General features: G+C 44.5%; 1 protein-coding gene across 1 annotated transcript in view; it reads left to right on the top strand.

The window, feature by feature from the left end:
• The first annotated feature begins 535 nt into the window (after positions 1–535).
• GAP43 (growth associated protein 43) overlaps positions 536–27,414 on the top strand; it is a 53,268-nt gene continuing 26,389 nt past the window's right edge. The window contains exon 1 of the mRNA XM_032098513.1: positions 536–838. Coding sequence (XP_031954404.1) covers positions 809–838 — 30 coding nt within the window. The 5' untranslated portion in view covers positions 536–808. The remainder of the gene's footprint in view (positions 839–27,414) is intronic.

Below are 27,414 nucleotides of genomic sequence, written 5' to 3'. Positions count from 1 at the left end.
ATCACTATTCAGGGTTTATGCCTGCACATACAGGGAAGGCAGCACGTGCATATATGTTTGCGAGTGTGCTGGGCAGAGGGGTTTCCAACAGCCATTTTAACATATTTACCAGCTCCCGTTTAGCTCGCAGCTCCCACCTACGGTACTTCACCTGTCCGTGAATATACCGCCTGCCGTGGCAGTACCTCCATTCCCTCTTCTCCCCTCCGTGCCCACCCCACCCCACGCTCTCTTCGCGCATAAATCCCACTCCTGGCCGTGGCCGGGGGCTTCGGCTGCTCCCGTGGGAATAGGGCTGGGGGCTCCCCAGCCGCCCGGTGCCTCCCAGACATACCCCAGCCCACCCCACCCCTCCGCAGCCCGCAGTGTCCCCTCTCCCCTGTCGCCTCTGTACAGTGGGAAAGTCGTTGGGTAATTGGGTCCAGATTGAAAATTTTAATTATTCATGAGGCTGGCGAGGGACTTGGGGGGGGTGGGGGTGGCTGCCGGTGTGGGGGTGGGGTGGGGAGGTGACGAGTCAGGGAGAGCTGGTGAACAATTCTGGGAAGGGTAGGGAGGGAGGCAGGGAGAGGCAGCGTGTGCATGTGTGATGAGCAATAGCTGTGGACCTTCCAGTTGCTGCTAACTGCCCTGGTGTGTGTGTGTGTGCGCGTGTGCTCGTGTGTGTATGTGTGTGTGAGCGAGAGAGAGAGGGAGAGAGGGAGGGAGGGAGGGAGTGGAGAGGGTGGGGGGGAGAGATAAGAGAGAGAAGAGGAAAAGGAGAGAGGAGAAGGAAGGAAGAAGAAGGAAGGAAGGGGACAATACGATCATGCTGTGCTGTATGAGAAGAACAAAACAGGTAGAGCTTAAGATTTTTATATTTCTTTCTGTTAAGAATTCTCCCAGGCTGCTGGGTGTCCGTGGGGTGCGTGTCTGCCTGAGTGTGTGAGGGGCTGGGGTAGGGGCTGGGGTAAGGGGAGGAAATTTCAGCTGCTTTCAGCAGACGTCTCTTTTGCAATTCTTTAGCATCTTGCGACTGAAGGTTCTTTTCACACCCTGCAACGTGACTGTTTTGCCTTTACGGGGCTGGTGATGTGGGGAAGGGGGGTGGCCTACATGTACATTTGGGGGAGCTACCAGAATCCCCCCTCTATTCTTCTTCTTCTTATTTTTTTTTTTTTTTTTTAAATAGGGGCAGTTATATTGCCTAGGATTTTCTGTCTGTGGTTCTGAGGGTGTGGATGGGGCGGGGGGGGGGGGGAGAGGTGGAGGGGAGTGTTGCGGCTGGCAGGAAATGTGATGAGATCTGGCTCTACCTTGGAGATAAAGGAAGCAATTCTTCATCTTATGCCAAAAAAGAACGGATGCCCAGTGAGCCTTGATCCCTGGGCAGAACGCTCTCAATTGCTCCCGTTTCTGATGAATGGGAGATGCTTTATGTGCCTGTGCTGTGAGGTGGCTCGGAGGACAGGTGTATTCATTTTTTTGTGTTACAACAACCTGAGCAAGAATTAACCTGAAGGAATTTTTTTTTAACCTATTCTATAGTGAAAAATCCAATTAATTAATAACAAAAGCATTAGCCTAAGGAGGGGGAGAGTCACCCTCTTTGCAATACCCTTCATAGTACAACCAGTTAGACAACTGTGCACCAGCTGGTAAAGAGACAGAGGACCACGCCTCTGTTAGCTCCGAACTCGGGTGGGATAAGAGAAGCTCACGGTGTGAACCTGTTGGAAACCCGTTCATTTTCTTTCCTGGTACCGCCCGGCTTTTGCTATAAGGGAATTGGGATGATGAGAAGGTTTGGGTGGTGGCTAGTGTTCAGTGTCAGAATTTTTGTGTCCAAAATGATAATGAAATTAGGAAAAAAAAGCTACTTAGATCATTTCCCCCTCACCCTTCCCCCTTTTATTTTGTGTGAAAGCCCAAACCTGCTCCTGATTAAGAAAGCCTGTTTTGGCTGAATCTCTTGGACTTCCTCGGGAGGATGCTGGATTTATGCAGTTGGAACTTTGAGGCAGGAACTGACCCTAGATATCTTTGTAAGACATTATAGAAACTTCCAAGAATTACGGATTTGTAGGAGCTCTGGTCCTTGTTCTGAGCACAAAACTCAGTCTTTAGGCACAGCACCATTCTGGTTACTTTCTTTATATATGCATACATTTCTGTGTCTTTTACAACGTAGCACTGCAGTATTCTGTTCACACGCTGATGTGAGTAACTACAGCACAGTGTTGAAAGAAGATTCAGGTTAAAGTGTGTTTCTGAATGGGGATGTGTGTGTTAGCAAACGAAGGAGAAATTTGTAGAATAATGGGGAGGGCCAAGTGATTGGGATAGAAAGAGACCCTGCGTCATCCTGTGTTTTTCCTCATGCAGGTTTTTCAAATGCTGTGCAATTAATGATATGCTCACTAAAATCTGGAAGGAGGGGGTGAAGGCTGGGGAGGGGGGAACACATTGCAGTCAGACAGCAGAGCACGTTCTGGTGGCAAATACGGGATGAAAAGAGCAGAGGAGGAGAAGAAAGGCAGACGGAGGCAAAGTGACAGAGCAGTGGGTGGAGGTGCACTGCAAATTTTAAAATAAAGTAGGCGCTCTGGGGTTCTTTGGAGTCCGAAGAGAGCTACTGGGGAAGAGGGATCATTCTGCCCATACCGTCGCGGGTTGGGCATTAAAGCTCCCGAATGACATTCTGATGTACCTGCTCTTTACATCCGTCTGGGTTTACTCCTGTCGTTGTGTATTCTGTGGTGTTTAGCGATGCGTGGCATGCGGGTACCTTGCTCGCACAGAGCCCTCTGTCCCCGCTCCCACACGAATCCACCGCATGGTACACACCCCTTTGCGCGTGCACGAGCAGCTCGCAGCCCCGCTCTGCGCGCCCTCGCGTCCGTACTACACGGATACGCACGGGCACACCGTGCGCTCGCTGCACATGCTTTCCTGAGCCTCACGCAGCCACACAACCCGATTGTGTCTGCCCGAGCGTATTCGTGGGTATTGCTGGGCTCGGAGCCCAGCTGCTGCCCCTGTACCTGAATACACACCGCAATTGCCAAACTGGCAACACAGCAGCTTGCTCGGGAAAGCTGATGATACACCAGAGAAAGCTCTGATTGGGAGAAGAAAAAGACCTCAGTTTTCAGCTTGTGCTCTTCCTCTGTCCCCACCCAGACTCTTCACAGAGAGAAAAAGACGGAATGGGTTTTTCAGCACTGGCAGGAGTTTTCTTCCCAAAATAAAAACAGCTCTCCTCAAATTATTTTTCAGGGGAAGTCCCTGGTGTCCCACCTTTCTGGCAGCTAAAGAGCAAAACGTTGAAATTACAGGCTTGGGCGTGGAAGAAATCTCTTCACATTTGTGTCTAGGTGTGCCTGTGTGTGTCTGTCCTCCCACCCCTCAGACACAAATATGTTCACACACTCATACCTTGCAGATTATTCTTTCTTGTGGGTGCGATGCCAGTGTGAAGAGAAGTATTTGACTGACTGACTGTGCCCGCCCATGAGAGATGTAGATAGCTAAGTGTTGTCATTTCTGCCTACAGCTGACTGCAGCTCTGAATCTGAGCCCACAAAATATTCAGCTGAAAGGTAGTATAACTGAAAGGCTGGGTCGAGCTATATCTGAAAAACTGAACTCAACCCTTACTGCCACTGAGAGATGCAGTCAGTAACACGCAGGGCTGGGCAGTGAGATAGGTGGCTAGAAATGCAAGTGTTGCATGCACTGCATTCTAGAACAGATGGACGTTATGGGGGTATGTGCTCGGTATTGGATTGCATGAGTGATTAAACAATAACCCGCAAGCAGGTTTCCCACTTGTGGGTGAGATGAGTCTCATTCATCACCAGCCATAGACGATGGCTTCCCTCCCATTCCGTCTTCTCCTCCTCACCCCAGCGCCAGAGAGCCAGCGGCTGCAAAGGTTTAAACCTGCCACACCCAGCAAATCAAAGGAGGGAGAGGGGAGAAGAAGCAGTCTGCATTTCTTCCCCCTTCCACACGAGCAGCATGAATAAACAGGGCTGTACCTCTAAAGATGCAGTTTAATGCAATTGGAAAAGGCAAAAGCATTAGGGAACAGTTCTAGCAATTACAGCCAGCCGGCGAAGTGGCTTGTCATTCCAGGAACTGCAGAGGTGTACAAGAAGGAGGAAATGGAGAAAAAGAGAGAGAGGAAGATGCATGCAGAGTTAAGGTTTTCTTGCCTCAGGATATTAAAATGTCTCAGGCTTCATTTAGAATAACTTAATTATACTGCACAATTCAGATGCTTCAAAACTTGCAAGGCGTGGTCTTACCTTTAAACACTGCCGTGGACAGAGGAAAAGGGGTATTTTAAAGGAGCCACACCTCTCCTCCCACCACTTGCCAGCATGGTGTAAATCACCACAGACTACTGACTTCAGGGCAGAGGCACTTCGTGTGCACCAAGGGAGAGTCTAGCCACTGCCTCTGCCTTTCTGAGAGACACTGAGCAGCTTCTCTGCTTCTTCCAGTAAACAATTGTGCCATGGAAGTTTAATTACTCCAGGTCCTTACTATTTCTCTTCCTGGGGCAATACCCCTGAGATTTCTACTGAGCAGGGTATCTCCAGAGAAACATCCCTCCCATCACCCTGTCCTCCACTGCCTTTGCTAACTATTAGAGACATTGATTTCTCCTAGATCATGTAATGTTCTTAATGGCACAGACAAGCCCCCCCTCCTAGGGAACTAATTGCAGGCAGAGATTCCAGTGGGAGAAGGACAGCCGTAGTGCTTAGTGGGAAAGAAACCGGTCTGTGGATCCAAATTGTCTGTAGCCGCTTGCTCCTGAATTGAAGTCCCAGCAAAAACCAGTCAGGCAGTACCTGCTGGTATACAGAAGCATCCCTGTCTAGAGGGCTGCAGTGAATCTTCTGTGTGACCATGCCAGGCTGGGGACACGTGTGCAGCCCAAGGAACCAACATGTATTATCTGAGGACTTGTCCTGGCCCAGTGCTGGGGCTGCCTGAATGATCTCAGAGCTGTTCCTGCCTCAGGGTAAGGAAGTGAGCTGTAGCTCACAGACTCTGCCCATGCCATGCTGAGAGGGTGGGCATCACTTGGGGATGAAGATGAGAGGGACTCCTCCTTTTGTCATGTGGCTTTGACTGGCTACAAGGAGAAAGTGCAAAGAGTTTTCACCTCAAATTCACTCTAATTTCAGGCCAGCTGTCCTGGACCCTGAGATTAGCTCAGTTGGTTAGAGCATGGTGCTGTTACCACCAAGGTTGTGGGATCAATCCCTGGGTGGTCCATTCACTTAAGAGCTGGACTTGATGATCCTTGTGGATCCCTTTCAATTCAGAATATTATCTGATTCGGGTTCCGTGATGCCATCCCAGGATCTAGTACCCGTCCTGCACAGACATTATATTTCCCTCTCCTCATTTCCCAGAGAGCAGGAATTTCTCACTGCTGGCAGCTGCCAAGTTGCAATGCCTCCTTGGGCAGGTGAACCAGGTGAACCAGGCCCATTGCCCCTTGCAAGATGAAGGCAGGCTGATAGTCTTGCATGATGCAAACAAAGGGTGCGTATTCCTGCTTGGATTTGCTGGGCTTGTGCTGTGAGGCATGTGCTCCTCATAGTGACTCGTGTGCTCCATGTGCTGTCCACAGCAGAGGACATGTTGCAGAAGTGGGTTCTGCCTGATCTCTAGCAAGCAGACACGTATCTGCTGAGGGATCGGTGCATTAACCGGTAAAACAGCAGCTATAGCCTGAAGGTTGCCTCTGCTTTTGGCTGAGATAATTTGAAACAAAAGCACCAGAATCACAGAATATTCTGAGTTGGAAGGGACCCACAAAGACCACTGAGTCCAACTTTTAAGTGAATAGTCCCTGTAGGATTGAACCCACAACCTTAGTGTTATTAGCACCATGCTCTATAAACGGAGGCCTCTGCATGGCTGTGGAAGGCTGGTGGTGCATTGCTGACTGCCATTTGCTCAGTGCATGCACTGCTGGCCCATGCCTCCTTCCTTCTGTACAACTCTCCCATTGTCCTTTTCCTGAACATAAATGACTTGTGATTACTTTGTTGTTTTGTGCTTCCTCCCTATACTGGGAGGGCTTTATTTGGATTTCAGAATGAACAATAACTCTGATGACAGTGCCAGGCTAAAGACACCTGAGGATGAGAAACCTTTTGATGGCAGGTTTCTTTTTTGATGCCCTTTGGAAGTCACTGTGTGCTTCCCCTGTTTGCTGTGAATCTGACAAGTCTCATAGGTAGATTTGGCAGCAGTCCTTACCTGTCTGCATCTAAGTTTTGAAATCCCAGTAATCAGTGTTGTAAAGAAACAATCATAACCCTGTAGCTCTACACAGAGGAATGTCGGGTTGATAAGAGGAGGTTGGTGATCCAGAAAGGTGTGGTGGAAGGTACAAATGCTTGCTGGTAGAATATCTTGCTGTGGGAGTACCAGAGCAGGTATCCAGATGAAACACCTTTCAACATCTGAAGTCCAAAATCAAAGTCTGGAATCCATCCATGTTCATTTAATCTATAATTCCAAGATCCTCCTGAGCACACCAGGAGGGGACATGTAACCTCAGAGCTCTGATGGCCTCATGTGGAGAAGGTGTTTATATTTCCTTAGGGCTCTCTCTATCACCTGCTGAGTGTGTGTGTAAAACTCGATGGCTTTTCATGGTTGTGAGCACCACAGGACAGTATATAGGAATTGGTTTAAGGAGAGCTGGTTTCTCTTTCTGGCAGGGCTATTAACCTGCTTTCTGACTTGATCTAAGTGTACATTCTCTGACTGTTATGGCCATCTCTGCAAGATGCTTCTTTAATTTGGAAACTAAACAATTAGTGTGGGGAAAAAAAAAAGGGATTCAGAAGCCCTCAAGTGAGAGATGCTTTAGACAGGCAAAGCTCTGCTTTATCCATCCTCAGTCACTCCTGCAGTGCTAGGATGTTTATTAGCCCCTTGAGTTCCTTTAACACAAACCATTGATTTTTTTTCCCAGACGCAGGCTTTATTATAATGGATCAGAGCCTGAGAGTAGGGCTACAACTTAGTTTTCTCCCCACTATTCACCAGAGTGGTAGCTCCTCCCTGACCAGCACAGTGATCCAGCCTACGAGATGTGTATGGGGTGAAGGAATAGTGTAATGAAAATAGTGATTTGTTTTTAATACAGCAAAAGGAATTTGTGCTCTTGGAGTTACACTGATCCTGCTGTCTCCACCTGTTACTCATGCTGTCCCTTCTCCCCATCTGTTCTGCTCCTTGACTTCCCCCTGCTCCCTTGACCATGCAGTCCTCCTGCCACTCCTTCTCTCCCCTAGCTGGGTCCCAGCCCTCTGTTATGCTGTGTTTCTTGGGGACTCCTGCTGGCAGCATCAGCCACTACTGCCAGGGTCTGGCTCCCTTCACCCTTCCTGGCACTGGTATCCGAAGGAAAATTGGGTTCCTTCTTTGTGCTCCAGTTGCTTTTGTATCTGCTCCAGTTCTCCACTTGGGCAGGAGTTGTAGCTGCTACAAATGAGCATCCCTAGACAGAGACAGCAAAGTGGTGCATCTTCACCTCTCACCTTGCTGTTGGCGTAGGTAGAAGGTTGCCCAGCCCCACTGGCAGCTGGGAAGGCTATGCAACAAAAGCAATGCAGTACAAACTAATGTCAGCCTTCCTGCTTTCCTGATGGTTCATGCTCCTTCCAGGCTTGTCCCTTGGCTTCTAATGCCACTGTTGGGTGGCAGGCTGTGCTCCAGCTGTATTGTTGGCCCAAGACAGAATGTCCTGAACCTGCCAACCAGGGTTGGTTGGCATTTATGTCTCAAAAGGGAGGCCAGGATGTACTTACAGTCTCTTAAATTACGACCAATAAATGTCAGTCCCGTTCATTACTCATCTTGCAACTGAAGATTCTTGAATTAATTCCAGCCGTAATCACAGTATATCTCTATTTATAGAAAGCTGGGACATCTCACAATATTTAGGCATTCTCTCTGGAGGATACACCTTTCTGTAAGAGCTGGTAATTAGTAAAGCTAAAAGGCTCCAAAAGAATATCACTTACTTGGTTTGAATGCCCTTAAAATTCAGGGGTGCAGGGGAGTGTGTTTGGATCTGGACCCCTTCTCATAATCACCTAGAAGTGCTACTGTGCTCTCAGGAACTTCAGGTTTTTTATTAATTTGGATCATTTCTAGTAATTGGTAATGTACAGAATAATTTTCAGTTTTGATTACCCTTATAATTGTTAAGACTATTATCAATTAGCATTCAGTTCATCAGACTATTGAGTGGAGTCTAATCCATTTATTTTATTAATAGCATCCAATGACCTTATAAATCTGCAATGTTAAGTACTCCAGGGTGTGCAGGTTGGGCACCATGGTACTATGCTGTACTCTTTTGCAGAAGAGGCCAGTCATTTATATTAATTCAGATTGAAATCATCAGGATGTAAACCACAATGGTTTTAATCTGACCATTGTTCTCCTTGTATCATTCCACATTCTGTCTGCCCACAGCTTTAGGAGTAAGGCATTCAGCGGTGGATTTATAAATAATTTAACAAAAAGTCACCTAGGTTTGGAAGGGTAGACGTATAGAAACAAGTGTCAGTTGCTGATTTGCTGACAGTAAAATTGCAGCCATTTGGTTTCATGTGAGAGTGAAATCACCTGCTGAGCAAATGCAAGGAGGGCATCATCTGCTCCTTTGTGCCTGAGAAGAGTGGTGAAGCTGGGACACAGTACAGGAATGATGGGGAACTGAGGCAAGGGGGCTTTTAGAAGCTGGACCAAAGTTTACCCCCAGCAGGGATGCTTCACTGTCTTCCCTAGAACTGGGAACACCTTTCACCTTACCTAGTGTTAAAATTTTAATTCTTGGCTTGTTACGTTGGAGAAGCCAGACCGGCATCTTGCAACAACCTGGATGCACAGGCTGAGATGATTCTGTCAGAATGGAGGCTTTGCCTGATCAACGGTGAAAAACTGTGGCTTTAACCCTTCCTGCTGTTTGCAATTCCAGTGGAATTTCAAGGCCTGCATAGAATTTTGAGGACTGACAACCAGAACAGAAAATTGATGTTTAATATTGACTGTTAAAATTGCAGTCAAAATCATGATAGGGATGCAACCAGTCCTGCCTAAAGCACATCACTGGCAAATGGCCTTTCCCTTGTATCCTAAATTCCACTCAGAATACCAGCTAGAAGAGATAAAACCCTAAGGAAAGGACAAATGGAGCAAGGAAAAAAAGATCTCCCCCCAAAATAACTGAAGAACTGAAGCCAGCTGAAATCTCCATGAAGTAAACAGAAGTTGGATAACTTCAGAGAGTAGTTAGCAGAGTTAATATGTGAAACAGTACTTGAAGCTCGCTCTTACATGGTAAAACTGGATATGCAGCAAAAAGAACCCTCCATTATGATGCTAGTGCACAAGATTCTGTAGAAGACAAAAAAAAAAGACAAATTAGTGAAAAATGACCCCCAATGACTCATAGGAACTTTTAGCAAATCTTCTTTTAAAGCTCGGTTAATTCTTACTTATATTCATTGTTTTCTTCCTTTCAGTGGTATGGTTCCACAAATCAGGAAGAGATACTATGAGACAATGCCTTATCTTGTAGAATTTCATTACTCTTTCATCAGGGTGTGACTGTCAAGAGGAGTCTGAAATGTATCACAGTATTTTACCATTGTTCTGAACTGAGAAATAAGGGATTGTTCTAAACTGAACTACGTTCTTAGAGGTGTCTGTCATAGGCTGTAGAACTTTAGAGCTTCCTTCCTTTCTAACTGTGGAGGTGCCTAAAGCCCTCAGATAATTACACTTAAAACTGTAAAGTCCCCGTCACATTAAAAGGCTGCATACTGGCATGCCTAGATGATCCTTAGTTTTATAACCCTCAATCAGCTCAATACACAGACAAATAAAATATTAATTGAGCCAAGCAGGAGAGTGAAATAATATCATCCTGACCCTCTCTGTTTATGATGCTCATGGAGAGGAGGGAAGAGCTGTGGTTGAAGCTTTACATCAAGCATTGTCAATAAGGCCAAAGTATTTTATGCCCATTTTGCATATCTTCAGTAACATGATCAGCTGCAAGCTGATGGTTAAGACAGTTAACAGGAGCCACAAAGGAGGAAGATCAGGATCTAGGAAAAGGGCAGGACAAGTCAGGATGTACTGATGTAAGATCGTTCTTTCAAGTCATCCTGGCTTATTTACAAAGGTGAAGGAAATAATCTCTGAACCATAAGCTTTGAATGCTTTGAAGACTCATGAGGGCTGGATGAGGTGTCAGAAGGCTGAAAACAAGCAGAAGATAAGAAATTGCAGACTACCTGGTTTAACTTCATTCCTGGGGAAAAAAAAAAAAGGTGGAAATAATCAAATAAAGGAGATTATTAGGAGCCAGCACAGATCTGTCAAGAACAGATCACGTCAAACTAATTTAGCTTTCTTCTGTAACAAGCCTTGTGGATACAGAGGAAGTAGTTGTCATACCTTGTCATTTGTAAGGATTTTGACATTATCTCACAGTCTTTTATCATAAATGAAGCAAAGAAACATGTTCCAAAGGAAAGCATTACAGCAGGGATGCAGAACTGGTGTAGATAATTTTACTCAATGAGCAATTCTCACTGATTTCCTGTTGCAACGGAAGACTATTGAGCAGGTTGCCACAAGCTTCTGCTGTGGCCTGCTAGTGCTTCATATTTTCATTAAATACATTGTACTTTATATTACAATTTTAACCTGGATAGCTGTCTAGAGGAAGTGTTTTATAAAATCTGCAGATGGCATAGACCAGGTATAGGCTGGGGGAAACAGCTATAATTCAAGAAAAGCTTGTCAAACCAGCGACCTGGTTTGAACAGCATCAGAGTGAATGTGAAGTGCTCTCTCTGGGAATGATTCATAAATTGCAGCCAGTTGTGCATGGGAGACCACAGGCTGTCCTTCAGGAGGGAAGACAGGGTCTCTAGAGGACCACAAGTTCAGTCTTAGTCTAGAACGTTGTCCTGTTGCCAGGAAGGGAAACAGCATCCTACCAGGCTGTGCAAGTGAGAGCACAGGCTGCAGACACATCTCAGAAGCCTTCAGCTCTGATGTGCACATTTAGGACTCAGCTGAAATGTCCTGCCTTAGTCTCATACTGCACTCCAAGGAGGTATGGTCCAGCAAGAGGATGTGCAGACTGGGATAGTGAGAATTGCTTGAGGTCAAAGGAGAAAAGACTGAAATAATTAGGGTTGTTTGATCTAAGAGGAATAAGGCCAGAAGTGGTCCAGATGCTAGTCTAGCAAGTACAAGAAAATAGGAGTAATCTGTTCTTGCTGCCCCTGATGTATAAAACTAGGAGTAATGGTCTTTAATGGGATGTCCAAAAAGATTGTGATGCACTGGGATATATTGAGTAAACTGTGGAAGCTCCAGTCACTGAAGGGCTGTAAGAAGTACCTCTGGACCAGAGGATGGACTAAATGGTCTCTTGTGCTCTTCCAACACTATTTCATATGATTATTATAAAATATTCACCAAATCAGAAACTGGACCCAGCCTGTCCTCTTGCAGATGTGTGCTTAAGCAGTAGGATATAAAGTGATATTTACTTCTGTATGCTCTCTGTCTCTGGCCTGATGCTTATTTAATTCCTCCATGAGAAAAGCCAAGGAGCTTAAGGAAGAAAAGCTGGGAGCAGCTTGCTCTAAAAAGTCATTTGTAGGAGGGAGGTAAGGGTTGAGATCTTTTCAGGTACAGTAGAGAGTTGAATCAACATCTTCAAAAATTTAGGGAAGCTAGTGTGTCCACTGAGATAGTGAACAAATACCTATCTACTGCACGCTGTCAGAGAGGAACTAGAGTTGTTTCATTCAGTGCAGAGACTCTGGGTTTGGAATCCAAACCGGAAGGTACCTCCCCAATAACCAGAGAAAGGTGTCTAAACCCAGACTGTTTAGATGTCACTCTGTCTTCAGCATTTGTTATAGGCAGGTTCAAAAGGCATTCACTTGGTGTGTTATGGTACTGAGGTGCCCAGTTCTACCCATATTTTCTAGTGGACTTAAGACTATGGCATCAGCAAGACATCTCACCTTCTTCCTAGACTTAGCTCCAACCTCCATCTCCTGAACCCAGACATCTGCTGGAACTCCACACTGAAGTGCCCTTTTCATCATCTTCACAAGAGAATTATAACAAGGGATTTATCAAATGGTGGCTTCTTCTACCTGCCTGACATGAATTGTCTCAAAGCATTTCTATGGCAGTCACTCAGAAATTGCCAACCGGAGTGCTGTACTCCTACTAGAAGTCACCTTCAGTGCTTAATCCCCTCTGCTGCCATTATGATGTGTCCTAGTGGTTGCTGGGAATACAGAATAAAACATACTGAGATAGAATATTCACCTTCACTGGATGTATTCTCTTGCAGGAGAAGAGCTAGTGCTGCATGGGAATACAGAACAACTAAAGCTGATCTGTGGTATCTTCCAATATCTCATGCTAAATCCATACAACCCTCAGGAAGATATCCTTTGTTTATTCCTAAGTCTTTTCACAACACAAGAGGGGGAACAAGACACCCTGCCTATAGTCAGGATTACCCAACTTCTGGCAGATGAGATAAATTGCGATAGTCAATCTTTTCATCTACATCAAACTTTATTGAGCTTTTCCTGTTTGGACAAGAATTTTCTTGGTAGGGGTCTTCTGCAAATAGGCACTGTGGTTTTTTAATTTATTTGTCTGTTGAGATTAGAGGAATAAAGCTTTGAAAGTGCAAAGAATTTTGCAACCATTTAATAGGTAACAGTTGCACCTTTATAATACAAAGGAGAATGTTATGATTTCAAATGATGACATTTCCTATTTTCTCCCTTTTTAGTTTACATTTTAAAAAGAAGATTAAACACCTTTATTAAGCATACATTTAGTTTTCAAAGTCAAACACTTAGAATGCAGAAAATTAATTAAAAGGGTTGCCTATCCATCTTTAATTTGTCTTCTCTCATGAATAGACATAAAAATGTGGCTCTTAATTATAAGATCAAACACTAGTGCCTTTTTTTTCCAAAGGATCCCTGTCTCATTCAGTGCATGGAATGGAATATACTTCGGGACTGAATGAGTTTTGCCATAAACGAAGCTGATTTCTATAGGTCTCCTGTTTCATTTACTGCCAGTGATGAAGGTTATGTATTGAATTGGGCAGGGGGCTGTTCAAAAACAGCAGAATGGTCTCATATTTTGGCAATTGAATACTGCCCTGAAGAATTAGGCTTTTTCCTGCCTTTTGTCACAAGTTCCTCCATGATATGAAAAGACCACATAAATGAGGTTTTCCATGGGTGGCCACTAATTGGTGTGTTCTCATTTTCTGGGTTCTCAGTTTGAGACACCTGGGGTCTGACTTGCAGAAGTGCAGAGCTGTTATTGTACGGAGGTTTGCTGTCAACACACACAGAGCTGGGGAAATACTAATCCAAGGCGTCACAAATTAGGGACCCAAAATTCATCGTTGCTCTGGCCATTTTGACCTTAGCTGCTTTTTGTTTGATTTTAGTGTGTGCAAAATAGAGATAACAACCCTACCTATCTCCGTGGTTCCATGGCTACCTATCCATTAAGGCTCGTGAAGCAATCAGATATTCTGGCAAAATAGCACCACAGAAAAAGACCATGAGGAAATCAGTATTCAGTGATGGGTTTGAGTGGTGTGTGGCAAATAAGGCACTTTGGTGTGCTTGAAATTAGGATAACAGGAAAATACTGAATTGCTACCCACTCTGTGAGCTCGTCTGTCCTTTGTAGTCGCTGAGGTGGGGGGGACACTTTCAAGGAAAAAAGATACAATAAAGACTATTGAAAGGCACCTGTGCAAGGAAGTCAAAGTGGGGTTTCAGAGGTAATCTCCATTTTACATTTTCCTCTTCCACTTTTAACGTGTGCCCAGAAAGATGCTTGTAAGGCAGGCTTTTTATGTAATACATGAGTCACATTACTTTTGACTTGTGCCTGTGAATGATGGGTTGCAAAATAATTGGGAAAAAATGGGCCAAAGGTGTTATCACTGAAACTAGTACTACACTTTTCATTGATGCTGGAGGATGTCAGCTTAGATCCTTAACAAACCAATCCTGGAACACTCTTGTTATTATTCCATTTGTATGTGAGGAAACTGAGGCACAGAAGAAAGTGGAATAATCTGCTGCAGTAATTCTGTCTGTTTTCTCTGTAGACAACCAACAGATTTTAAACTAGCATTCACATTCCTTGGAAGGAATTAATGTAGAAAGGACAGAAGAAAGATAGGTTTGTCCCTCCCTTCCTCCCTTCTCCTCACCTGGAATAAGTAGTTTGATTAATGAAAATAATTTGTTTGCTTTATTTGCCAGTTGTTTTTTATTTGTGTCTGCGGGACATGTATTTGCCTGTGGGACTCTGTGGGAGGATCTCGTAAGGAAGAACTGACCATGAAGTAGTGGAAGCAAGCAGGTCTGTGCTATCCTAGGTCTTGTATTCTGAGCTTGTGCTGTGCTCATGAAGTTCAGGCTCTTGGTTGCTGCCCTGGAGGATCTCCAGGTGGGGAGGGTGTGCTTGCAACAGGGTCTGGATCATAAGCTCCACAGGAGGATGGGCTTAAGAAAGAGATCAGAGCCTTCAAACTGCGCTTAACAGGGAGCCTAAGAAGAGGCAAAAACCTTGGTGGTACACTGTCATACACTTTTATCGATGAGACCCTTCTCCGTACTCTGAATATGCTGTTGCTATTGTGGACACCATGAATATTTGCATTGCCTTTCTTAAATCTCTGGTGTATAAGATGGGAGACAATTTTCTGGTCAGGCACAGGTGGGGAATTTTTCCTGCCGTGGTTACATGTGCTGGCTGTTGCTGAGCTGTTGTGTTGCCTCCTAAGTGTCTATGTCCATGAATTATCCCCAGAAGAAAATTTACTTCTCCAAGACGTGCACAAAGCAGCCTAACATGCTCAAGGGAGAGTTTTTCTTAGGAGAGACTGAAATGGAAATACAGAAGTCCCAGTACAAAAATTCATTAATCTTGTGGGGGGGGTGGGAAAGCAACTCTTGGGCGCTGTGTAAGCATGGAAGAAGAGTAGTGACTATGTCTGTTGTCCTGAAATGTGCCAGCATGGCATTACACTGTAAACACACCAAATCTAATCCCCGGTCATGGTTTGAAGCCTATGCCTTATGAGGACACCTTGTCTTTTATTTGAGGACCTTCTGCTGAGATTTCCTCTGTGGTAGCTTAAGAGACTGTCCTCCTGCTCCTCTGGAGTTAAATCTCTGTCTGCCAGGACTGGTGCAAAGCTGATAGTCAGGACAGAGTGATCAGAAGAGAGATTTCATGCAGGCAGTGTTGGTGGCCAAAAGAGAAGTTCTTGTTGGCAGGTCTGGAGGAAGGACACTGTCCCTCTGCCACTTCACAATGGAAGTGGAGAGGCTGTCAGTGTAGGGAAGAAAGCGACCTTGTTGCCAAGTGAAAATGTGGTTGTCTCTCTGGGCCAAACCTGATGCATGTTTTCCAGGAAGGCAGTGGAAATGTAGATCTTCTGTTAGCTTTTGTGAGATGGTGGGGATTTTATGGTCCCTGCTACTCCCAAAGCAGATGGGATTTTGGTCTAACTTTGCAGCAACCCTTGTGGAAATATGCACTGCCTCAGCCCAGGAATGGAGGGGGTGGCAGAAAACGCACTGGACTAGGTCAGGAGATAATTTTAGTGGAAATATCTGTGACCATGGGGCTTCACTGGCTTCTTATCCCTCTAGAAGGAGAAGAACTGACCACAGCAGATAATACTGTACCTTGTATTACAACTTCCACCTGCTCTGGAACTTCATGAAGGGGCTTTACCAAACTAAGGTCAGCCTTCCCATCTCACAAAGTGCAGTAAGGGCCCCATTGGCAGGGCTTGCTTGCTTCTCTTCTGTGGTTTTGACCTGTCCCTGCAGAGGGCAAAATGTGCTTCTTGTTGCTCTGCTTTGCTAAATCCATCCAGTTCCATCTTTCACGTATGATTCATTTTCTCTCAGCTTCACACAGTATGGTATCATCGATGCTGATATCCCCAACCTGGAATTTTTCAATTTGTCTTGGGTACTTGCCTCTAAGCTCTTCTTGCTGTCAGGTGCAGCAGACAGCAGAGGATGCTGAATACCTCTAAGGGGTACCATACAAAGCAATTCTGCTGTTTGGAAATCCATCTGTGAAAGCTGAGCAGCACAGAAATGTCTGGAGAAGTTAATCAGAATTGGAAATAGGCACACTTTTTAAAGAAAACACAAGCTTCAAGTACTGTGATGTAAGCAGGAGGTCATTTTACTGCCAGTGGCAGTGAAATAGTGCTCAGTTATACAGAGCATGGAAAGTGCTAAACAGGATTTCTGCCATTCCTTTGCTCCACTTTTATCAACGCCCTGTGCTTCTGCCCTGCAGCAGCCCTGCTATTCCAGCTCTGATATTCCAGGGTAGCTCTGGAGCTGACAAAAACTAGGCAAGGGTATAGCTGATCCTTTGAACAAAGTAATTCTCTGTTCAGTAGCTTTTTTGTACATATTAAATGATTAAATCTTCAGGGGGCTTTTCCCTGATGCACTAATTGTGCATTCATTAAATTGCCAGATAAGATGTACTTTCTATTAATTTATTTTTTGCTAAGAAAAACCCTTCATTTTCCACTGATAATCCTGCCTCACCTAATTCAAGGATGGACAACTTGTGGCTTTGGACCCAGAGGTAGCTACTGAGCGATTGACATATAACTCCCACAATGGAATCACGGAATCATTTAGGTTGCAAAAGACCTTTAGGATCATCGAGTCCAGCCTTTGTCCAATCAGCACCTTGTCAACTAAACCATGGCACTGAGTGCCACATCCAGTCATTTCTTGAACACCTCCAGGGGTGGTGACTCCACCACCTTTCTGGACACCCCATTTCAATGCGTGGCATCCCCTTCTGTGAAAAAATTCCTCCTCACGTCAAACCTGAACCTCCCCTGGCGCAGCTTGGGGTTATGGATATATATTGTATTACTGGCAGCACACTGCTGATGTTAGGACTGCTTTTTTATCAGTATCTCCATGTAGGAAGAAGTTCCCAGGGTCTTCTGAGGCCACTAGCTTCCTACAAGCACTGGGACTCAGCTGGGCACCCAGCCTTATCCCATCCCACACTGGATGCTGGCACCCTGGGGAGCCATTGCTTGTTTCTGCCTGGGAGCTGCTTGTTGAAAAATCCCTCACCTTGCCTAAGGTACTGGATAGGAGGTTGACACCTCTTGGAAATTGAAAGTTGTTTTGGGTTTTTTGAAAGATACTGATGAAGCCAAGAGGTTTGAGCTCCCATGATGTAGTTAATTACATTTTAAAAAGTGAAATTTGGGTAAGAGTTGCATTATCCCACATTATTGGGAGTGGAAATAGACTTCAGCAGCAATACGAGCTAATATATGTGTGATAAAGACCACAGAGAAACTGTGTTAGAAGAAAGTTATTAAAGATGCTAAAGCAAGTATAAAAAAAATAAACCAACACTGGAAATGTAGTTGCCTGTGCAACCTCAGTATGGTCTCCTCTTGTGAATGCATTTCAGTACACTTCTAATAACAGGAACACATTTTTCTTTTCAGGGATTCTGACTGCATTCGGGTCACAGAATGGAGAGTGCTCACTTAATGAGCAGTTATTCAATATTTTGAATTCTCATAATAAGTCAGTGTGTGATCCCACATAATATTCAAACCTTGTTCTGAAATCAGAAATACTAATTTTCTCCTGAGCTGTCTTGTGATTCTGAGCACATCCCTAACATCATTTAGTAAATCTTTGCAACACCCATGTGAGATAACTGAGTATTTTTTCTCCATTTTTTCAGGTGGACAGCTGAGGCACAAAGAGTTTGGTCAGCAGGATGCCCTAGTTTTATGTCCTGAATTTCAGAAACAGGGCCTGACCTTTATTCATAGTTTTTGTTTTCAATTGCACATCTCTGAAAGCATCTCCCATTACTGTCAGCTGCAGCTCTGAGTGCTCGGCACTGCTCCAAATCAGACTCAAGGTGTTTGAAGTCAGCTACTCAGAGATGCAGAACTTGTCAATAGGAATGACCCCATGATAAGCATGGGCCAAGATAACCGAGGAATCAGCAGCAAAGGTGGAGCAGGGGTGTAGGACAGCCATCTGTCAGCTGCCCCTGGGATCCTCTGTTCTCCTTTGCCAAACTTTTCCCTCCTGCATTTTAACTTTCTGACTTCCAACTGCAAAAACTAGGACCAAGATTTTAGTGTAATCCCTTTATACCCCAGAGTTTCCTAAGCTCCAAATATCCAGATTTCCTACTAACACTTTAAGTCTTCTTTAAGCTACTTTGTTTTACTTTGCAATCTCGCAGCAGATATATACAAGCCTTTTTCCAAACAGTGGAAGGGTGGTATTAGGTAATTTACAGAAGTGTCCTAACAAATAAAATTTATATAGGCAGGAGCCTAGTAGGATTTTCAGAGAGCCTTGGTGTCTAATTTGCACTGGTTTCAATAGGATTAAGGCAATGAGGTATTTGTTAAGATCCCAGCATTCCTTCCTTAAAACCTGGCCCTTTAATTCTTCTTTCAGCCAAGTTTATAGGGAACCACTAGAGCTAAAGCATAGAAATGTATACTAAAATGTTAATAATTCATGGTAAAGTTCTGTGAGAGTACAATCTGTAAAGCAGGCGTCTTGGGGGAACGTGTTATATTTTCTTCAGGCTTCAAAATAATTGCTTCTGCAACCAAAGGAAATTACATGTAGAAAGTTTTTTCTCTGCTTTGCACTGAAATCAAAGTCTTAGTCACCTGAAAGCCCCAATAGGTGCAATTCTACATGAGTGTCCTCAGATATTCTAAGAATCAGGCAGATTCCAAAACCTTGGTGTCTGGTTTGAGAGAGTACAGAAAGTGATTGTACATTCATAACGCATTCTTTCTGGAAAGGATCAAATGAATCTCATTGAATTTAATCTGTTTGAAAGTATTCTCTATCTAGGGTTCATTTCTGATTTAATTTCAGAAGGATTTAGTGAATTCATTATGCAAACTGACAGGCAGTGTATTTGTTGCAATTTGCTCACTTACTCCACTATGTTTATCCATATGTGTGTGTTTGTGACATGCAGTTTGTGATAGTTGTACAACGTGATTTCCCCTCTCTGACTGGGAAGGAAGGGAAAAAAAGAGTTCCCCCCCCCAAAAAAAAAACCAAAACCAAAACCCACCACACTCCTGGGCTAAAATTTTAGATAGATAATCATTCACTGTAATGCAATTTGCATGATTTGTGCCTATTTTCCTGACTGAGGGACCAGTTAATCTGAACAGTATAGTACAATAAATGACATGGCCTGGCCACATAATGTAGACATTTGCCTACCATAATCTGGGTTGTTTGAGCAGACCTACGATTTGCTTGACTCCAAAGGTGTGCCTTATGAAGGACTTGGTATTTTTATTGTTAACAGGTCAGTAAATTGATCTGGCAAGAACCAACCTTGTCCTGTGATTTCCTGAAGAAACAGAATTATGTCTTTCTACCAAGAAATAGCACTATATTTTAGGTGGTGCTAGGAGAAAATAAGCTGGCTGCTGTAGTATCTGAATTGTTTTTCTCTGTAAACCAGTGTGCTCCCTATGCCCTTTCAACACACTCTCATTGTCTTGTCTGCCATTGCTTGTTTCATTGCTTCCTTTCCCACACCACAAGGGAGATCCATCCATAGGACGTAGAAATAATAATGGTTGTCAGCATTATAAATCCTTATGCGTTTCGGTTTTTCTTACAGTGGGCACCTCTTCCTTCATCTGGAAGGAAGGACGATAGGAGTCCTGATGGAAACTCTTGGAAACCACCAAAGAGGGTTTGACATTCTTCCACTCCCTCTTACTTTTCCTGGCTGCTCCAGCTGCTTGACATCCTCAGAAAACTCATAAATGTGCTGAATAGCATTAGAGGGGAGCTGACAGGAAATGGAGCAGTCAGGACAGTGTTTACCAACCTGTGTGGATTGCTAACTATCTATAGGACATGGCCATTCAGAAGTTCCTTTAAGCTATTTTTTTTCCTTTCTTTTTCCCCAAATCCTTAGCTATTTTCAGCTCCACCTATTTTAATGGCTGTAGCTTTTCCTCCTGCCTTTGGGAGTCTGATCCACACATTGATTTATTTTGAGCTATATTGCTAATTACTATTTTTGTAAGTATAGTGTTTCATTATTCATTAAAGCTGGGGAGACATTTTAGTAATTTCTCCGTAGAACAAATGTAATTTAGTAATCAAGTAAGATATCTGGTTAGGGCTTAAGAGGGCTAGGAGGAGTGATCTGACAAAGAAGGATGGTATGACAAGTGAGAGCTATTGATATGTGGAGGGGTGTTACTAAGAAAGCAGAAACAAACTAAAGCGTAGACAAGATACAGGGGGCTGGCTGAAACTCTGGGAGCAATTCTTTATTTCACCAAAGGAATAAACTGCCACAGGAACCCAGAAAGCCATTTTTGGAGCAAATGTCCAAATACTGGTCAAAACCACTCCTGCAGGGTGGATGAACAGAATCAGCCCTGCTGCACTGTACAGGGAGGGTCTAGAGGACCCTGGAGATTTTCAGTTATTTCCTCTTTAGTGTGTGACAAAGCTGCTCAGTGTGAACTGGCCCTTACTAAGAGAAGAGGAAACACTGCCCATTTTCTGGTATTAGATCATCTGTGCAAACTTATCAGTGCTTTCTGTCTGGTTTTGCATGGGTTCCTGAGGGAAGAAGGTTCCTATTCCAGAAACCCATACATCCTTCTCAGGAAGAAAACTGTATTTCCATATCAAACCTGCAGCAGAGTAGAAAGAAGTGGAAGTAGCTCTGTGCACTCTGCCTTCCCAGCCATCCTAGGAGTCCTTATCAGGGTCCCTTTTCCCTCAGCTTCTCTGCCAGGGGGTCACTAAGTAAAGTCCCCCACAGGCTGGGCTTCAGGGGTGTCTGGATGTAGAGTACAGTTCTGCTACAGATGTACCAGATGCAGAGTCATCCAAACTGTGTGCCTGGGGAAGAGACGTTACAATATGCAGTGCTTTGAGGCTACTGACACGCTTCTTGATTGAAGAATGGAAAAAACCTAAAAGACCTGATGACCAACATATTAAATACCTATTGAAGCCCTATTTTAATAACAACTTTAAAATGGGAAGCCCAGGGGGTGAAAGAATTGAAATAAATAACAGTTGTCCTGCAGCAGGAAGATCAGGAGAAGATCTGGATGACTATTTGAATGTGGCTGTGATATACTAGCCCTTGTAAGTGGTGGATCCAAAGACTTGTGGCTTTTTCCCTCGCACATCTATTCAGCATGTTCCCTTTGGCTGGGGGTCTTTATAGCACTAAAGTAGCAGGGTCCACAAAGGGTTTTTTGCAGCAGGCACTGCAGGCTTGCCTCCCCCTTCCCCCTTTTCAATAGGGTTGAATACAGTAAAGGAGCAAAGTAGGAAATAAAATGGCTCAAAGCCACATGTGCATTTCCCATAGCTCAGTGCCAGGGTCTAGAAAAAGTGACTAAGCCCTGGGGCTACTGAGTCTCATGTTCAGGATCTTCCCAGTCAAAACCATGCCTGTACTCTGGTGACAATCTTACCTGAAGAGGGGAGAGGGGTGCCACTCAGGAGTGACAGTTGCAATCACAGGCCTGATTCATCAGTTTTACAGACCTTGGGAAGCACTGGAGTTACACAAACTGGGCAGCCAAGCCCAGATTGTTGGGTGAAAGAAGCTGTGTCATACACGTCCCCTCTGGAGATTTTTTCAGGTTCTGGCAGACACTTAAGCCCCCTTTCAGGATGTTCTCATCCTCCACTGACAGGAGGAAGTAGGTAAGATAACTTAAATATTAAATATTGCACAATACTTTACTGAGTTACACACCGTGCATTTGAGGTTCTTGCAGCACTACAAATACTAATTTAATTATGTTCAGAGTCCTTCTGGAACTTAACAATGTTTCCAGTGGAGCAGCAGACCACAGAGGTCTTGTAAAATTATCCCTAATAAAATGTCATTGGAATCAATGAAATGAAACTCCACTTTCATCATCTGACATTGCTTTTGGCACTGGACTTCAAATAAGATTTTCGTACAACCATTTGTTAATAAGTTGTACAAACTTTGGGATAGAAGGAATAGAAAAAGATGGTCTGGGTCTTCTCACTCTTTTCTGTAAGTCAGCAGTATACAAGAGCTCTTAGTGGGACCAGTGACCTGTCTCCTGTATTTGATATCTCAAGAGTAGGTCTAACTCTTCCTGTTCTCACCTGTACTGGTGCCTAAGCAGGGAGGAGATACGGATCTCTCTCCTTCTTTCTCTGCTTGTACTGTAAACACGTATGAGAAATGAAAACTAAATGTAGGCCAAGAATAATTTCCCATAAGGTTTTCTATAAGGTCCCTGACATCCAAGGCATGGAGTTGCTGTGAAGAATTCAGATAAGAGGAGTCCATGTCTTACCTACTGCTTGTGTTGAATTCATACACAGGCTGTCACGACAGTCCTATCAGACACCTTGTAGAAGATCTGTGGGGCAAATGTCAACACCAGTGGTACAACTGAAGTAAAGGTGGGTGGAGACAATGGCCAGGGCAAGCCAGAGGATGCAATCTCTGGGTCAGTCAAGCCCCAATGGGCATGAAGATCCACAACACAAATTAATAAACTGAGCATCCATGAAGATCAGATCCATCACTCAACACCCTCATTCTCTGCCTTCCAGCAGCTAGGCTGACACCCTGTCCTAGTGAAGTTGAGGCTGGTGTTAACAGGGTCAGGAAATCCCATGAAGGGATACCCCAGTAGGGCTAATCCTGACTGGTAAGGAGAGGCCATGCCAGTGAGACCTGTTGAATCCATCAGAACCAGAAGCTGAGAAAAAGCCAGCTGCCCCAGTGAGAAGATAGAGTCTATACCAGTAGGTAGAAGCTTTTGCAATGGATTGCTGTGGTAATGGGGATACAATATCATGGTGGACACTGAGTTCAGCTCTGCAGTGGGGTTGTGGGATTGGTCTATTTGGAACAAAAGCTGAAGAGGCTATGAGAGAGGATGTCTTAGGCAGAGCTGTTTTAAAGGCAGTTTATCAAATTGCATAGATCTGCAACTCTGATTTTTTGGGTTTTGCTAAGAGCAGCTCTGATGACTTGAAAGATTGTATGGTGCTCCTCAGGGAATGAGGAAGCTGTTGGCTAAATGTGATGCTTGAGTCTAGGCTCTTGTTCAAGACTTGAAAAACAAAAGGCAGAGGTCTGACCAGGAGGTTAACAGAACAGTAAGAAGGGCAATACTTACTTTACTGGCCTTTCAAGATCCCAGTCAAGAATCCCGGTTGCTGCCTTCTTCAGCTCACCCTATAATTTCAGCTGGGATATACACCTTTGTCCCTCCTGAAGTTTAATTGCTGTGTGTGACTGAAGGCACAGGTGGCAGCCACAGGGTTTCACCCCGGCCATAGCTGCAGTTCAGGAGGAGAAACACCTTTTCTTCTTTGTGAAGGTGCTAGGTATAAAGCAGTGGTGGTGGCACAAAGGGCCAGTCCTGCCTGACTAACCTAGAGGTTTTCTCTGAGGGAGTGACTACACCAATGAATAGGGGAAGGGCTCCAGATGTCACCATCTGGACTTCTGCAAGGCCTTCAACATGATTCCCAATGACATCCTTCTCTCTAAACTGGGGAGAGAGATTTGATGGGAGGACTCTTTGGTGGGTGAGGAATTGGTTGGACAGTTGCCTCCAGAGGGTAGCGGTCAACAACTTGGAGTCCCTGTAGACACTGATGACAAGTGGTGACCTTTAGGGGTCCATATGGGGACCAGTGCTATTTAATGTCTTCCTCAGTGACATAGACAGTGCACCATCAGCATGTTTGCAGATTGACAGGCCTGAAGGATGGGATGCCTTGTGTTCATATGGAGGAAGCAGGACATAAGCTGCTGCTTCCTGTGGAAGTCATTCTGGAAACCCTGCATAAGCCTGGACTCTGGGGAATCTCAGGGGAGCAAGCCTGAGCAGTAAATTAGCCTCTGTGCCCTGGGTGCAGCTAGATCAGAAGCAAATGTGTCCAGCTTTCATGGGGGCAGGCACTCTGAGCCACTAGAGGCTAATAACAATTCCCTGAAAAATTTTGTGGAGTCCAAAACTAAGCAAGCGAGGAGAAAAAAAAGAAAGTGAGAGACAAAAGGTAGGAACGGAGAGACATTGGTAATTCTGTGTTTCATTACCTGCTCATGGTCAGCAGACCACGGATTCAGAGTCTGAAGGTGCTACTTCAAAATAATCCACAGAGCAGCAACCATCCTTGCCCAATCTGCCCCAAACACAACCAAGCAAACCACACAGTTGGAGCTTAAAAAGATAAAATTTCTCTTTAGTCCAGTGGCATGCAAGCTTGCATTTCTATCTAAGCACATCTGCATCAAAAATCAGCTGTTCTTTGAATGGACTTTTCTAATCAAAGCATAGTTCAAGGGAAATTTTTCACCTGATTCTTTTGCTGAATTTCTTCAGTGTGGGCTGTTTTGGGAATACATTTACACAGTCAGCTTGGATACCTTCCTGCTTCCTTTCTAGGCTTTGATCCCTTGATCTGAACGCCTGCTGACTGGTTCCTTCTGGAGTGACACAAGTATTTCCCTCCAGAAAGGAGACTAGACACAACTGACAGTACAGTATGCACCAGCATCCAACCTCAAGCAAGAACATAGATGCTGATTGTGCCAAACACTCAAGACCTTCGACACAGTCCCCACAGACCTTGTGCCGTGGAGTGCCTTCATGCACTTAGGCCACACCCCAGGGTATACACACACCCTTGGCATGAACTATAGAAGCACCACCTTAGCAAGTTCCACCCCATTCCTGTCTCTGAGACTCTGGGTGCTTTAAATTGAAAGATGAGTGAATGCAGCCTGTGCCCCACAATCACCAAAGTGCTCCACAGAGCCCAGAACAGACCCAAGGCAAGTGTTTTTCCCTGTGAGCTTCTCTGCTCCGGAGATCATGAACACCATCCTGAACATCATCCACTTTCATCCCCTTCAGGGGCAAGGCTCTACTGTCTTTCACCCAGCCTGCAAAGGCAACGTAAGCAGTACTGAGTGCCTTTTTCCATCTAACTTCTGGAGCTGTTGGAACTTCAGGGTGGTAGAGGATTGACCACCAGCTTGAGAGAAACAAGGTGACAAACAGAAGGGAAGTCACAGAACAGGAGGGGAGAGTATGGATTTATTAAGAAGGCTCACTAGAAATATCTAAATAGGTCTAGCTTAGATTATCTTCTACCTCTCTTTTCAGTCACTGTACACGAGTGAATAACACCCAACCATCTGCCTGTTATTTTCTTATTTTAATCTAGGCACCAGAAAATAGAGGGGAAGTTTCCTACATGTGAGAGAATCTTGTAGAGGAAAGGGTGGCAACTCCGTTGTTAGAGGATTTGAAACTGGAGAGCTGAAACCCTGCTAGTTACACCCTGGGGAACAATCCTGCTTAGGCCTTCAGAGGGATGAATTAACCTTTTCTTTCTCAAGGGTGTTTTACCCACCATCACCGAAGTCATCCTGGGAAAATAAAGGAACTCTATTTGTTTCCTCACCTTGAAGACAGGTTGTGCTGACAGGTGCCATCCTCTAGCCAGGTGTCTTCACACCATTTAACTGGGTTAAAAAAAGGTGTTCTATGTGCTAAATTGCTTCCTCACTTCACAAGGCGTGAAAGCCTTTTCTCCCTTTCACGTGTCCGTGCTCCACTCCTTCTGGGGAGACAGCTGGTCTTTTTTTTTAATACATTCTGCTCCTTAAATGCCATCTCTGAGACAAATCAGGTCATGTGGAGCCAGGCCCATGAAAAACACTGAGGACTCAATCCTGGGAAATCACTGGGAGCTTAAATTTCTGTGAGTCTAGGCCCAAGTGACCTTGAGTAACATCAGTATGAACATACATTGAGTTCTAGTCGAGAACAGAGCATGGGCTGAGAGGCATCTTAACCCCACAAATAGCACAGGTGTTTGGGTGATTCAGCACTAGTTCACCTAAACAGCTGAAGGAAAAGTTTCCACACATACTTTAGCACAGGTGTCATGAGACAGGAATGACTTTTGGCCTTTGTTCTTTGCGTGGAGAACACAGTTGTTGGGGTTTTTTTGTTGGTTTTTTTCCTAATATAATAATAATAATTATTATAATAATAATAATAATCAGGTATCATATTTCCCTTGGGTGAAATGGGTGAAGTGGGTTATTGATCCATAGTGGTTCTATGGATGTCCAGGCTCTGGACAGTATTGATGCTTTGTCTGGTGAAAGGTGTGCGAGTCCTAAATCTCGGCTTCCAGCACGCAGATTTCAGAATACTGGGAGATGGCCATGTGTATTGAAGGGGTCTGGGATTTGGTGTCACGTTTAAGAGGAGCTCCTAACTAGGGATAGAAAGGAGCAGGGTACCAGGGTGACGGCTGAGCTCATAGCATGGCTATAGCATACAGCAGCCTGATCCTAGGATGAACATTAAGGTGGGTGATACATGCCATATATTGGAGGGCAGAGAAACACCAGGAAAAGGAGAGCTAGAGAGAGAGGCAGAGGAAGCTGTGTAATATTCAAACACCTTTCAGTGAAACAGTAAGTTCTTTCTTGGTCTCTCCATCCCAGCATTCAAAATACAAAACTATGTGATTACTTTTCCAAGGAGAGGCAATGAGGTGCGCCATGAGAGACAAGTGAACTAACAGCAAGCAAGGACCAAAGCACTCAGTCCTCTCCTTTCTTTGCCAATATGTGGCTGAAAACATGTGGAATATCTAGAAAACACCTAGCTTCTCCATTTCTCCTTTCCTGAAATACCAGCGTAGGAGACATTTAAAAGGGTCTGGAGGTTGTACTAATACTTCCTTAATTCTTTGCCATAATTTGACCCCTCTGTAAGCTGTGAGTTTGAAGATGGAAGTTGCAAAAGTGGCCAGAGATTAGAAATCTTCTTGTCATGGCTCCAGGAAATTTCTACATTCCTAGTACCTAAGAGCTAACCTCTGCCCCATCTGTGTCTTAAACATTAATTTCTTGTCTCCTGCTCTCTCAGCTACGTGATAGCAGGGAAAGTCTCACTTACAGGAACAGTCTGCCTGGGAAGGGATGTCCTAGAAACCTGGAGGTGTGGCAGACAAGCAGATGGGGATGGTGAGAGGATCATCCCTCTAGGACTAGAAAGATGCTGTGGGCTGTGTAGATAGAGACATAAAAGTGTGTTTCATAAAGGCAAAGCCTTACACACTGGCTTCCTTGGGTATGTGAGGACGGTCTGAATAAAAAAATGGACTTGTTTGACTATGTTGTGTT

Source organism: Corvus moneduloides, chromosome 2, assembly GCF_009650955.1.
Source record: "Corvus moneduloides isolate bCorMon1 chromosome 2, bCorMon1.pri, whole genome shotgun sequence".
Classification (NCBI taxonomy): domain Eukaryota; kingdom Metazoa; phylum Chordata; class Aves; order Passeriformes; family Corvidae; genus Corvus; species Corvus moneduloides.
Note: the sequence above shows the minus strand (reverse complement) of the source record. Positions and strands in the feature narration are given on the sequence as shown.